Below are 14869 nucleotides of genomic sequence, written 5' to 3' on the forward strand. Positions count from 1 at the left end.
TACCTGCTCCATAAAGCGTCTGCAGCACAAGCGTTCCAGAGCGTGCGGTCATCATTGTCTAAGCTTCATCGTCCATAAGGCGCGCGGATGGAGTACGGAACGTTATTTAAATTCCTTTGGGGAAGATCACCGCAAGAATGATTCGATCGTACGACGCTTCGTCAAGGAGCTGAAGCAAGAAAATGAAATTGTGTAAATGTATATGTGAATAAAATCAATAGTTTCAAAGTTTGCTTGGTACGTTTGAGGGCGATATTCGCTACGTTCATTATAGTAATCATCTCAAAGTAGTATACTCTAAATCAGCAGTAGCGACTTGCTTTCGATTAGTCGATAGTGTCTACATATTATCATCATCTAGCAAGAGCCAGGAATTTGTATTGAGCGACTTCCCTCCTACAGCAAACGCAACTTACATTACGGTGTTACTGAACATCGAGTAATAAGCGGGACTAGGCAGCCTACCCTTAATACGAATTTGCATTTTGCTGGCACAATCTATGCTATAGTTGAGCGACCTCAGCACACTTCTTTGATATAGCTGCACAACGATCTAGACTTCGGCGTCTGGTACAGATGTGATGTTATAGCTTCTACTCATAGCGTTTTAGGAGATAAATTATAGCATAGACATAGGTTATAGATTTTATTCACTAGCTATTTAAATCACGCATCTAAAAGCAGCAGCTTATGGAGTAGTGGCTTCATATTATCATCATCTAGCAGGAGCCAGGAATATGTATTGAGTGACTTCGCTCCTATAGCCCCGGCAAACGCAGCTTACATTAGGCGTTACTGAACATCGAGTAATAAGCGGCACTAGACAGCCTACACTTAATACGATTCTGCATTTTGCGGGTACAATCTATGCTATAGTTGAGAGACTTGAAATGATACGACCTTGGCATACTTCTTCGATATACATGTAGCTGCGCAACGAAGTAAGCTTGAACGCCAGCGTCAGGTACAGATGTCAGTGATCTGAAATGTTATAGCTTCAAGCCGCTGTGGCACAGCGTTTCAGGACATAAATTATAGCATAGACATAGGTTTAGCTATCGGAAAAGCATCAGTGCATTAGCTATTAAAATCACATATCTTAAAGCAGCAGCTTATAGACTTGTAAAATCGGTATAATCTCACTAGTTAGATGCTTGCCCTCGCAATTTACCGTCTTTATGCCATGAGTAAAGCTAGCTAAAGATTTAGCTTCAATACGCTGTGGCGTAGCGAATTTTAGAATAGCTCATAAATTATATAGCTCTGCTAATTCGTGGAAATGTTAAAATCACATATCTAAAAGCAGCGCTAACTTACCAGCGTCATCAGTCGAAGTGCGTAGAAATGTGAAATTTTCTGAGCGTAAATTGCGTGCGCGGTGTCGGCGTTTTGGTCTGAAATGAAAAAATTTAGGTTCCATCCGCGGCGGCGTAGCGAATCTTAGAATAGCCGATAAATTATATTGGTTATATATTTTATTCACTATCAGAAATGGTAAGATAAAGCATCACTGCACTACCTATTAAATCAGCTCCATTACGTATCTAAAAGCAGCGGCTTATGGGGTTGTAAAATTAGCATAATCTCAGTAGTTAGATGCTTTCTACAACTCGCAATTTATCAACTTTAGGTCGTGAGTAAAGCAAGAATTCATAGACTAACATCCATCTCAAATCTGAAGTGCATACCCGCGTAATTATAACCAAATTTAGTGCGAATCTATACGGAAACGTAGCCTAACTCACCTGCCTCATTAGTGAAATTTTCCGAGCGTAAATTGCGTATATGCGATGTCGGCGTTTTGATCTGAAATGAAATGAGCGAATTTAAATATAGGTGATAAACTATTGCCCTAGCTAATTAATTCATAATATTGTAACCACACTGCGCGAGTAATAAGGGAGGGAACTTGCATACGAATTTATCCGAATTCGGGCATATCCTCGTTTAACATTATAGTCGTGCACAGAACTCATTATTACGTTATTAGCTATTTAAATGATGCGATATAGGGGAAATCTCGGTGTAATTCAATCTGCGCACATTATGCATGTATGCCCCAATGCGTTTTGCGGCTTTAGTATAGGTATTGGATCTAATATATTCTATAAAACATGTACGTTGCTATATATATATATATATCTTAATCTGAAGTGCGTTGCTGCATCGAAAAAATTATAGCTATACACAGAACGCTGTCGATTTTTCAATATAGTCAAGAAATGAATTAGCCAACCTTAGTGTTGCGTAATCTACCTTGTCACTATATGCCTGTTCCGGAGTTGCTTGGCTGCGTGGAAAAAGATAAATGTGAAATTTTTCTGAGCGTAAATTGCGATGTCGGCGTTTCGGTCTGAAATGAAAAAATTTAGCTTCCATCCGCGGCGGCGTAGCGAATCTTAGAATAGCCGATAAATTATATTGGTTATATATTTATTCACTATCAGAAATGGTAGGATAAAGCATCACTGCACTACCTATTAAATCAGCTCCATTACGTACCTAAAAGCAGCGGCTTATGGGGTTGTAAAATTAGCATAATCTCAGTAGTTAGATGCTTGCTACAACTCGCAATTTATCAACTTTAGGTCGTGAGTAAAGCAAGAATTCATAGACTAACATCCATCTCAAATCCGAAGTGCATACCTGCCTATTTATAACCAAATTTAGTACGAATCTATACGATAACAGAAAACTTGCATATACATTCGAATTTGTGCGACTCCGGTTAACATTATAGCCGCGCACAGAACTCACTATTACGTTAGCTATTGGAGAAATCTCAACGTAAATCAATCTGCGTTCACAAGTAAGCTAATGCTGTATCGAGAAATTATAGCTAAATTGAGTTTAAATTGACACGAAAATACATCGATCTTACCTCGTCTGTGATGCCTGCGTCCCTGCGCACATGGCAATACTTTTAACAGAAGTGTGAAGTTTTCAGAATGCGAATTGCTTTACGTCGGAAGTAAACATTCTAATTCGTATCGCCAGCGCGGCATTTTCTGGGAAACGCAACTATATATTTAGAATGTTCTAATTCCCATTATCGATGTGGGCCGACTTCTTGGAATCGCAACTATATTAGAATGTTCTAATTCATATTGTCGATGTGACCCGACTTCTTGGAATCGTAAGCAACTATATTCGTACCACATTTACACACGCCAATTTCTTGGAATAGTATTCAGCAATATGCGCGGCGCATGAGCTTTGCGTGATCGTAGGCCTTTATGCTTGCGATATCAGTATTATTAAGTTGCATTTGCAGAATTCCCCAAAATCATTGACTAATTAATGAATCTAATTCATATTGTCGATGTGACCCGACTTCTTGGAATCGTAAGCAACTATATTCGTAGCACATTTACACGCGTCAATTTCTTGGAATAGTATTCAGCAATATGCGCGGCGCATGAGCTTTGCGTGATCGTAGGCCTTTATGCTTGCGATATCAGTATTATTAAGTTGCATTTGCAGAATTCCCCAAAATCATTGACTAATTAATGATGACACAGCTGTTATAGTACACACGAATATAGTCTTACATTTATGTGTAATAACTCGAAAAAGGTGTTGTCTCGGAATCTAAGAGAGAATCGGCGGTTATATTCTCAAAACAGCTCAATACGGTTAGTTTGCTCAATAGCCCGGTGGTGAGCGACGTGACATTATACCCAACCAAACCAGGTTCGATTCTAGCTAAGGTAAGTTTTGACGCGGCAATGAGCGACATAGGTGCAGCAATCGACATCGCGCGGGTTGATGCTGTGCAGCGTATAGATGGGGTAATCAATGCGGTGATGATGTGGCAATGGATGATGTGGCACTATAGGCGTGGCACTTGATGATGTTGCGCAGGTGATGTGGCAATGGGTGTGCTATAGGTGCGGCAATGGGCGGATGATGTGGCAATAGGCGTTCCATAGGTGCGGCAATGGGTGGATGATGTGGCAATGTAGGCGTGGCAATTAAGGCGACGTGGCGTTCTGGGATTGGACGGTAACAAACGAATCCCATCCTACTACTCACAAGATTTCGGCATTGAGAATCGGATTGATCCTGTACCAGCAGGATCATCACGATAAAAGTCGCATGCTGGCGTTGGCGTCCCAACTTCTGCATGTTCCCGACTGGACAGTGGTTCGGTATGAGGAATAAACCATTACCAAACATCTAAAACTCAAACACGGTGACTTCATCTCAATTCTTGTAACATAAGGTAAACGTTGCCCAAACTGCATTAAAATGGGGGAATTCTTGACAGCAAACCGGGAGGACAGCGAATTTTGCGCAGTGCTGAAATCCCATACAACGGCGGTGCTATGATCATTTAAACAATGTCCTTCATTCGATAACATTGCCATATAAATCACACAAGTCGGAACGCAATCCTAGGGTCAAAGAATCGTGTGACAATTTTAAAGCATGTACATTGTACAATCAATTTCGCAGAACCCTATATGTCCACTGGACTAAAACCAACCAGTGAAGTATGAAATCTAAGATGGCGCGTTACTAAGCCAACTTTTCTAAAACTACCCAAGCGAACGCACTAAGCGCTCTAGGGTACCTCAAAAATAAACGAAGTTTAGCAGAAAAATTATAATTCGCACTAACGCAAGATCACGCCAACGTGAGAGTTGAAAGAAAATTCAAACTACTTCCTGTATCGAGGCGCGTAAACATGTACGCCTGTAGAAGCAGTTAACAATGGGCGGCGTGTAATTCTAATTACAACGTCCTGAGTCTGCGATAAGCGCTGTATCGCTGAGAAATTTGAACGGCAATACCAATTTATTAAGTTTGCCTAAAATGTCAAAATTTAGCTCGAACAATTTACTTTGTCAAGCCTGTAAGAGGATCTGAGACAATTCGGTATTAAAAAAAAAACGAGCACGTTTAAATTTGAATTAACTGCGCAAGGTGAAATCTCGCGGAGTATATCCTGTTCGCGACACGTATACGTCGTGTTCGGTATCGCGGGAAACAGGAAAGGTTTCATGTAATTCGAATTTGAGTGGAAGCAATCATGTTCTGAACGAAAAATGCGGTCGTCTGGAGGCAAAAATAAGAATTTTCCCGCGGTCTGTAAATTGCGACATGTATGGAAAACGTGTCTCTGACGTATAACGTCCACGTGGTATCGACTGCACCACACCCATGGCTGAATCGGTGAAATAAAACATGGCGCTTTTAAGGCCAAAAGGAAATCATGTTCACGAAACAGTCTCATGTAAAATGGACCCTGTAAAACTGAATACAGGAGCAAAAATAACACGGTTAAACTCCGAAGCGGGTAAAGCCAGTACACCACACTAAACGCAGGACTGCTGTATACAGATTCTACCACAAGTAAAAATCCTGAACCTGCACTGATTCTGTCAAATTATTACAAAAATCAATCCAGTGCCAAGAGCGAACATCAGTACATTGGCGTGCTTTTTTATCGTAACTCATGTGACGCCAGCACATAATGTGCCTTCTCGCTGAAGATGTAAGCGAGCTTTTGATTGAATTAAAAAGCTGTAATTCTTTCCGAATTCTACTGAGAGCCAATTTGAAAGCCATGGTTTGCACGGTTTGCGCGCAAGTGCGCAGGACCGCGACGTTACTCTGCTGTGCACTATCTAACAATTGAGCAGAAATTAATTGGGCCATAATAAGTAGCGCGTACACTACACGCAAGCGTAATCTAGTCGAAATATTGAGTGGTACAGCGCGCGCGCTGTAATTAAACTGCGGTTTCCCGTCAAAAATAGAATTGTCCTGAACGACGTTGGTGTCAAATTGTGGATCAACATTTAAAAGTGAACTATCCAACCAACGTTCAACGTTAGCGTGAGTATCAACTACTTCGTCACGCAAAGCGGGAATATCTAATTTATGATCCTGAATAACACTTAAATCAGACACGCGCCGTGAAGCTGAATCACGTATTACAACAGGAAAGATCAAATCTGAGAAGTTATCGCTGCTAGACACATCGTAATTCATTCCGTCAGTCTTACCTGGTAAAGTCCTTACGGGCTTAACAATGTTAGGGATACCAACGTTAGAATTAACAACTGTAGGTGTAGTTACTAGCCAAGGAGACATAACATGCGCACAATATACAATAATATATAACATGTAATACACGAATTGGCTAGGGAATTATATGCTGTCGCGATAGCTTATTTCAGAATTGCAATATAAGCACGAACCGTAAATTGAATAATGTCCGGAATCCTGATAATTCGATAGTTCGATGGCAACGTCAAAAGTCCTCGTACGCAACGTAGTAGCGTTTAAGATATCGCTCGGGGCACCATGCCGCAGTACAATGGTCATGTTCCGGGGAGTAGAAGTATAGCTAACCAAAGTATTATAGGTTTAGCTGGCTGACTACTTAACCTGGAATCCTGTACTGTATCCTGGTGAGATCTCCTTAAGACGCAGATATACGCAAGACATATGAATATATTTCAGACGTTGTTACAAGTAGGTTTAGCAAATGAGTCTCCTGATACGAGAGAATCAGTAGTTTTATACTAGAGGCAGATTACTCTAGAATAGGATGTCTCTCGGTTACGAGATATACACATTTCATGGTTGAACGATAACAGGGATCTGTTACAATATATACTTAAATTTATGCATTTGAAGTGAATCGATTGGTTTATATTCTGATAAGAGTATTTGTTAGTTCAAGCAGTACTATTTGTCTGTTGTGGAGCCTGATTTTGGATGGAAGATATGACTGAAGCAGCCGGGACTCGCAAGGATCAGGATATACTGTCTGCTGGTTTGGGTGCTGGCGTGCTGCTATAAAACAAATGTCGCTGAACACATCGGAAGTATCTTTTGGGAGAACCTGCCATCAAGACTAAGCAAAGCAGTGCACTTTATTGTTACCTTATACAATGCCGATTTTATCAGCACTACTTCGCAACTGCGATTGAAGTGGATTTGGCAAATCACACGCGATTTTGATAAATAGTTGATGTCACATATGTGCGCTATTTAGCGAACTAAGGGAAGTACTATCAAATAACTCTTAGAGCAGCTCAAACGCCGTGACAAGATCGGTCATCCTTTAGCGAGAGGTGGTCAACGTGGTCATTGTTGGGAACCGAGTAGAAGTAATGCCATAATTTATACTCCAGTACAAGTAGCACTAATTACTTCCAGGACATGTCCAAAGTACTTCAAGTGGAAGTAGAAATGAATTTCTGAAAAGTAGTCAAGAAATTCGTTACATGAAGTAGATTTGGTTGAGGGTCACTTAGTTTTAGAAATTGATGCCATGTGACAACTGTAAACGTTGCATGTTGCATCTTCTTGATCAACGCAAAAGGGTGATGACACAAAAAATAGGTGCAATTTTCAAAAATTAATTTAGTTACCGTAGTACTGGGGCTATTTTGCCCAGTTCAACCTCACGCTTGAAGGGGATGCAATCATGCGCCAAAGCTACTTTCTAGTTGACAAAATCCCAAACCTGACATAAAAGTACCACGTAAAAAGTGTCAAGTAGAAGTGGAAGTAGCCTAAACTCATGATGACGCTAGTACTCAGGTAAAATAGTACTTCGTTGCTGACCCCCTCTGTGCATTGGTTCAACCAACTCAGAAACATCCTCTAAAGACGACTAACATTGTTTCTTTTGCATTGACTCCGTAATATTCTGAACTTATGATATTCTTTGATTCATTGAATTTCCAAATAAACTTGCAAAGAAGTGCAATTTATTAATTTTTGTGCATTCGATACCCAGAGCATAAGAAATAGTTGAAGAAAAATGCATGTTAACCTTATCAAGTTCAATAACTGCCGAGACTCTTATGCCTATATATTTTCCTCTACCTCAATAGCCACTGTCTAGACATATTCATAGCATCCACGGAAGAGCGCTTGTCTTGCTGTACACAAATGAAATTACATTTTCAAAGCAGACATCAACATCGGGAAAGAAGTTCAGGACAGTTAGGCAGTGGTCAGATCATCTGCTGACATTTTCTGTTGGCATGAAACCACGATGCCTTCTACCGCATGACCGAATTTTATATGGTGATAATAATTGGCTCCAGGCTGAATTCTTGACAAGGGTGTCATCAATTTCTTAGTTGCCTATGTTCGGCTCTCTTGGGATAATCCATCAGATCATTATTTCGTATACATGTGGTATAGGCTATAGCCATGTCTTGAAACTCAAGATATTTGCACTGTGCCATAGAGTGAAGTAATCCAATCCAGGCAATCAATCAAGTAATCCAGGCCTCGGTACAGTTTGTTGCAACCTCAATTGGAGCTGATGATCATTTTTCTTCTGGTAGTGGCACTTGGCAGCATGACAGAATGATCAATAACTTGTAATATAGGTGTAGAGGTCTAAATGTTTTGAATTGTTTAACTGAGAAGCCATACAATAGCATAGGATGTTTAATATATATATGGTATGTAGCACATTGCATGAATTCATAACACATCAACGTACTGGCACTGGCTGTCATTGTCTCTAGGCTTAAAAATAGCAGTATCCTATATATATTGCAATCGATATCAATCATCAAAATGCTGCAATGATTACCAACTACCACTACAATACAACTATAGTATAGTATACTATCCACACCTAACTTAATGCTGCAATAAATATCACGCAGTCAATGTCCTGCAATGTCGAATTTTGTGTCATAAAATCATAAATGACTAGGTACCAAATAACGGCTACAATGTCGATCATTTTGACGCAAGGAGTTTACATAGTTCATGAATCAAAGACATCCAACATATTTGAATCCTTGCGCATTTCCATGACACTTGCGTTTTATATAAAAAGTTTACAGCCAGAAAACGATAATATACTGTATCCTAGGCTTACCATACGTCCTCTTTTAAGAGGATTTGTCCTCTTTTTTGACTTTTTTGAAAGTGTCCTCGCAGGACGCCCTTTTGTCCTCTTTTTTGATATTTTGTCCTCTTTTTTGAAAATTGAGGTCAGATTTAGAGCAAAATGCGAGAGATATGCCGCAAATTAGCACAGAAGTGACGCTGCGGCGGATATTTCGGAGTGAAAAACGGTGAATTCAGCTCTGAGCGAAAAGACGACTTTTTTTTTTTTTTTTTTAGTCATCCACTTGGCAATGTGAACGGTATTTTGAGCTCTGAGCGGAAGTGATGACCTTTTTTTTTTTAGTCAACCGATCAGAAAGTGGGAAAAATTCACCGGTTTTTGAGAATTCTACTCCGGCATCTTGGCATCTTGCAAATTTCTGAAAAAGTGTCCTCTTTTTACATTTTCAAAATATGGTAAGCCTACTGTATCCGAAATACGGCTACGTTAACGACGGATTTCTGCGTAATTCTGACGATATCAGTCTATATCAGTGTTTCCCAACCTTTTTCCATCCACGTACCACTTCGAGGTTTTGTGCAGTGTTCGCGTACCACCGCCGCGCGCCGTAGGCGGTCAAAACTGTTTCCACCATTTATGACGTCATAATCACGTATTTGACCTATGTGGGTGTAATAGTTATGGCGATTTTTTTACCTAAAAAAATGGAGGATTTTGACCTAAAAAACTTAATTTTTAGCAAATTTTGACCTCACGTATGCAAAGTAGGTGCTTTTGCACATGACGTTAAAATTGTACCAATTATATTCATTACTGGATGGGAGAGTATGTCCTTACGAAGTAGTTTGGCCTGAAAAGGCGTTTTTGACTTGGAAACTGACAAATATTTACATGATAAAACTTTATTTTAACGATATCTGGCCCTATGAAAAATTCCAGTAGTCACACCACGTATTATGGTAGAGGTAATTAAAACTTGTTGTAGTACAACGAAAGATACTTTTCTACATTCTGGGGTAGTGTCTGTCCTTACTAAGTAGCTTGCCAAGAATGGAGAAAGAACGTTCAACAACAGCAGTTGTTGGTTGACAGCACTGAAGTTGTGCGTACACTGCTGGTGACACACCGTGCTGCTTCATTATGACAATGCTGTCTACATCACAATTTTTCATCATGCACTTCTTGACATAAGAACTATGTAATGCCCAAGCAGTCTTGCTTCACTTAGGATATTGCGGTACGTTGACCATAACGCCATGTCAATTGTCAACCGATTTGTTTCGTTTGGCCGTTTATATGATTCACGATGAGCAGACAATGGGTCGACTATAACGGTACGCCTACAAAGTAGGCTACAACCTGTAAAATATCAAATGATATGTTCACCGACAGTGCAAAATCTACGATACAAACGAAATGGAGGAGTCAAAAATATTTTGGCTGTGTAAACATTTCAACAAAATGTTGACATATTTTGACATGACAAAAAAATCGCCACAACTAATAACAAATTTTAATAAACTAAGCATTATCAGCCAGGGTTGATGGGATGCATGGAATTGTCTTTTTACCATTAGTCAAAAAACTTCCAAAAATTCAAAATCAACCCCACCTGAACTAACTCCCTTCGGTCGAAAAAAAAACAGAATCTACTCGCGTACCATCTGGAAGACCTTCGCGTACCACTAGTGATACGCGTACCACAGGTTGGGAAGCACTGGTCTATATGCTTTGTACAGGATTGACATCCAGCATAGGTAAATCTCTGATGACTTCTACAACAAATTTCACAAACGTTTACAACCAGAAATCAACAGTACACTATGCGATATTTAGCACTGAAGCAGGTGCGCGAGAAAGTAGCTTGCTAACCAATTTGTGGTTGCTATGCGTATCTAGTCACGTGATCGAAGTCCTGCAAAAGGCCTATTGTGCACCCAGAACGATTGATTGGAGATATTGAACTTTTGGTTGAACTCAAAATTGTTCTATACTGCAATTAGGGTTACCATATTTTGTGAATCGGAAAAGATGACGCTTTTTCAAAATGTTCACACTTACAATGATGGAGTAAAATCCGGAAAAATGGTAAATATTTCCCGAGTTTGTGGCTAGTTGACTAAAAAAAGGTCATTTTTCTGGTTCAGGTTCCGAAAAACCCGTTACTCGAGCGCTGATTTCCTATATTTCAATCCAATTTCCACGTAAATTTGACCAATATTTTTCAAAAACGAGGACAAATTCTCAAGAAAGAGGACGTTTAGGCGTCTTCCGAGGACACTTTCAAAAAAAATTCAAGAACAGGACTATCCTCTTAAAAGAGGACGTATGGTAACCCTGACTGCGGACGTATGCTAATTAACCCTATGACTACAATGTAATCAGCTTCACTGAATGGATTGATTACCCAGTGAAGAATTTCTAATTGGAACATATCCCAGAACCAAATCATCATCCTCGTGTAATTTTGAGAGATGAGTGACTCATGTTTCTCCATCAAAATGAGGTATTCAAGCTGGACCGGTAGCTCAAAGCAAGCCTGAGAATTTAACGTGTGGCAAAATTCCAATGAATTATCACCGACTTGTAAGCGAATACGGACAGTGCCATGTTCACGTTTAACAGGTTTCATACGACCGTCAAGTAGGAGTGATGTCGTTTCTCGGAACCAGAACGCCGTGTCGACAGTGGTGGCCTTACGATTGGGGGGGCCCGAGGCGAAACTCCCGGGGGGGGGGGGGCTCCTTATCTATATTATCGCAACTTCTGACCCCAGACCCCCCTCACTAGCGCTTAACGATACCTTTTATTGTTCTACACCACGTATACACTGTTCCGGTCGTGCTTTGTCTGTACATCATGTTGAAACTGAAACTTTCAGCATATAAAATAATTATAATGTCATGCCACAGTACAATAAACGACTTGGCATATTAGAAAACAAGTGAGTCAAGTGAACTACAGTGCGTGTCCAGACCCACCTATGTAGAAGAATTATGGGATGTAGCATGACATAATAATATAACAAGGCAACTGCACGCCAAATATACCACATATATCCAGAAAGCTGTCGGCTGACATTAGTAATAAGCCAGCACACCACGTCAAGGTTTCAGCCAGGTGCTGGATTGGGCCTATCTTTTTGCTACAAAGAAGATTTTGTTACATGATAAGCAGGCCGTGTTATTTTTGGCATTTCAGGAGCCAGATGCCAAAACTGCCAAAAATAAAAATTTGAAAATGCCAAAAATAAGCAATTTTTGGCATATGCCAAAAATAACACGGCCTGCCAAATAGTGTATTTCGTTCATGGTGTTGTGTTAACAGGACCACGTTACAAGCGAGAATAGCGTTTGTGAAAGGCAGGTTTCTTAATCTGGGTCCAGCCCACCCATTAGGGATGAAAGCATGGTGTCCTAAATGGTGTGGGAACAGCGAGATTGAACGGCTGACTGCATTTGGTTTACGTCATACTTTCCATTTGTCAAAAGGCAATTTTACGACTATTTTTGACCGGCTTGTCGAGCGCTAAATTTGATAAAACGGTTATCAATGAGAAGCTGCCGCAGAACTGATTATTAAAATATAAATTATATTCTGCTCATGGAACTGGAACCTCCAAAATCAACCACGATTTTTGCATTGTGATCGAGTTGAACATTGTGACGCAACAAACTGTCTGGCTATTTCTGAGCTGCATAGTCTCGTTTTGCCAGACAGTCTTGTTGCGTCAATGTTCTTAAACAAGCTAACCTTCCCAGGACTCTTCCATGCGAGTTGGTAATATTAAAGCCACCTGCAGTGACAAAAGTCCTCCGAAAATATATCGGTAGACTGAAGGAGAAATGATAGTCGGGTTACTAAATAGAATGTGTTGAGAGACAACACAGGAAACTCCTGGGAAAGGATCTGGAAGAAAATTCTTTCCGCGATGAGATCGATGGCATTGGCGATGTGATCTCTTTTCATGATGCATGGAAGCCGGTTCGGCCCTCCAAAGATTTTGAAGGTCTGAAAACCTTTTGTGGATGACTGGCAACATTCTTTCCCTCAACGGCTACTGTTGAAGCCGATATTTCTCAGACTCGCTGGGCGAGAAATGAATTTATGAGAAACTAAGCTGACCTGAGCTTGGAAGCACTGTTACAGTGCAAACGATTTAAGTCTATTCGACAGCTGTAACAATCAGCTGTTGAGCGTGTTTGTTAGGCTTTTTGTTTTGGCTTATTGGCACCGATTCCGATGGATACTGCACATTTTGTGGTTTCGTTTGATATTATTAACCTATGAAATCGTTAGGTTTTTTCTTCTTATTATTGTTTGTTGGCACTGATTATACGTGGATGCTGCACATTTTGTGGTGTCTTTTGACAAACTAGCCCAAATAAAGCGTTTTTGTGACTAATTCGAGGCTGAAACTATCTATTTAGATGACGATGCCAAAAATAAAAATCGAAAAATGCCAAAAATAAGTTATTTTTGGCAGTTTTGGCATATGCCAAAAATAACACGGCCTGATGATAAGGCATAAAAGCAAAATGTGCGGAAATGTGGTACAACACCAGTAATGCCACAGGAACACATCAGTACTGGTATCACCTGTGAAGAGCTAGTTCCATGATCTGTAAGAATATAGCTTTCAATACAACAGCCATTGTAATATAATATTTATTGAACTCGGATAATTTTAGGGTGCCTCTCTTGAAGAGTTAACTGCACACCTAAGGGATTTAAATAGATTGAAAAGCAAAATCAAAACGGCAAAGTATGACGCAACAATCAAAATCACAAACCATGATATTCGCATTGTAACAATGACAACAACAACAAACTTTGAAGTATACGGACATACGGTACTATAGTAGGCTTACCATATTTTGGAAATCAAAAAAGAGGACACTTTTTCAGAAATTTTCAACTTGCAAAACCGGAGTAAAATTCTCAAAAACCGGTTAATTTTTCCCACTTTGTGATCGGTTGACTAAAAAAAAAAGGTCATCACGTCTGCTCAGAGCTCAAAATAACGTTTTTTACTCCACATTGCCAGGTGGATGACTAAAAATAAATAAAAAATAAAGGTCATCTTTTCGCTAGAGCTAAAATCACCGTTTTTGACTCCGAAACACCCGCCGGAGCTTCACTTCTGTGCTAATATGCGGCATATCACTCGCAATTTGCTCTAAATCTGCCTAAATTTTCAAAAAAGAGGACAAAATCTCAAAAAAGACGACAAAAGGGCGTCCTCCGAGGACACTTTCAAAAAAGCCAAAAAAGAGGACAAATCCTCTTAAAAGAGTACGTATGGTAAGCCTATACTATAGTAGCAGCCATAGGCGCTGAACTCAAGTATGCTAGGTATGCCGCGCATACCTAGGAATTTTTTTGGGTATGCGGCATACCGAGAATTCGGTTTGGTCTGTTACTGACTGGCTGGTTAATTGATCGATTTAGAACTAAGCGTTTCGTAGTGCTGCTGAACGCGTAAGTAAACCGGCAGCAATACGTTCAGGCGCTTAACAAAACTCCGTCCTTCAGTTACAATTCAGTTGTCCGTATTTTATCAGTGTTGCGCGCGGCCACGGCCAATTAGCCGGAAGCGCGTTTCCAATTTTCGAGAATCGTTTGTGCACAATGTAATGCAACGCGATCTCGACGCTGAGATGATTGCGAAATTAGGTCATTGATTACCGCGCGCAATCGTCGCAGGCCTGATTTATCGCGTCTCCGTCAGGTCTAGTTCCGCTGGATTGATGAATCGCATCTGCAATAGGCCCGGTGCGCACTATACCATCACTAGCCTGCGCACGATAACATCGTTGGCCTACACAATTGCGTCTGCGTGGTTCGAAGTATATCATTGCCGGCCTAACTATCGCGTCTCCGGCTTAGCATGCTTTGGCTCCTATCTATCGGTTGTGATTAAAGATTGATATCACGAAACTTACTGACATCGAATGTCCGCAAAAATGTGTGACTTGTGCGTACATGCGTACTTGATTTCCGCTAATACTTAAACATAACCAATAA

General features: G+C 40.3%; 1 protein-coding gene across 1 annotated transcript; it reads right to left on the reverse strand.

Annotated features, from left to right (window-relative positions):
- Positions 1 to 28: 28 nt before the first annotated feature.
- On the reverse strand, positions 29 to 3653 carry LOC145439363 (uncharacterized). The gene is made up of 5 exons (XM_080316857.1): positions 2882 to 3653; positions 2257 to 2353; positions 1746 to 1806; positions 1318 to 1394; positions 29 to 169 (listed from the first exon to the last, which is right to left on the reverse strand). Exons 1-5 carry the CDS (start codon positions 2911 to 2913, stop codon positions 107 to 109), a joined length of 330 nt encoding a protein of 109 aa, XP_080172983.1. The 5' UTR covers positions 2914 to 3653; the 3' UTR covers positions 29 to 106.
- Between the last annotated feature and the right edge of the window lie 11216 nt (positions 3654 to 14869).

The sequence above is a fragment of the Botryllus schlosseri genome, chromosome 5, assembly GCF_051294905.1.
Source record: "Botryllus schlosseri isolate E-star chromosome 5, Bs_hap1, whole genome shotgun sequence".
NCBI lineage: Eukaryota > Metazoa > Chordata > Ascidiacea > Stolidobranchia > Styelidae > Botryllus > Botryllus schlosseri.

Bases quoted from the DNA above. Each gene is read 5' to 3' on its own strand.
- LOC145439363 (XM_080316857.1), bottom strand. From the start codon at position 2,913: ATGTGCGCAGGGACGCAGGCATCACAGACGAG. The intron at 1,395-1,745 runs GTGAGTTAGGCT...TTTTCATTTCAG, and splicing joins AAATTTCACTAATGAGGCAG to ACCAAAACGCCGACACCGCG. The intron at 170-1,317 runs GTAAGTTAGCGC...TTCTTGCTTCAG, and splicing joins CACTTCGACTGATGACGCTG to CTCCTTGACGAAGCGTCGTA.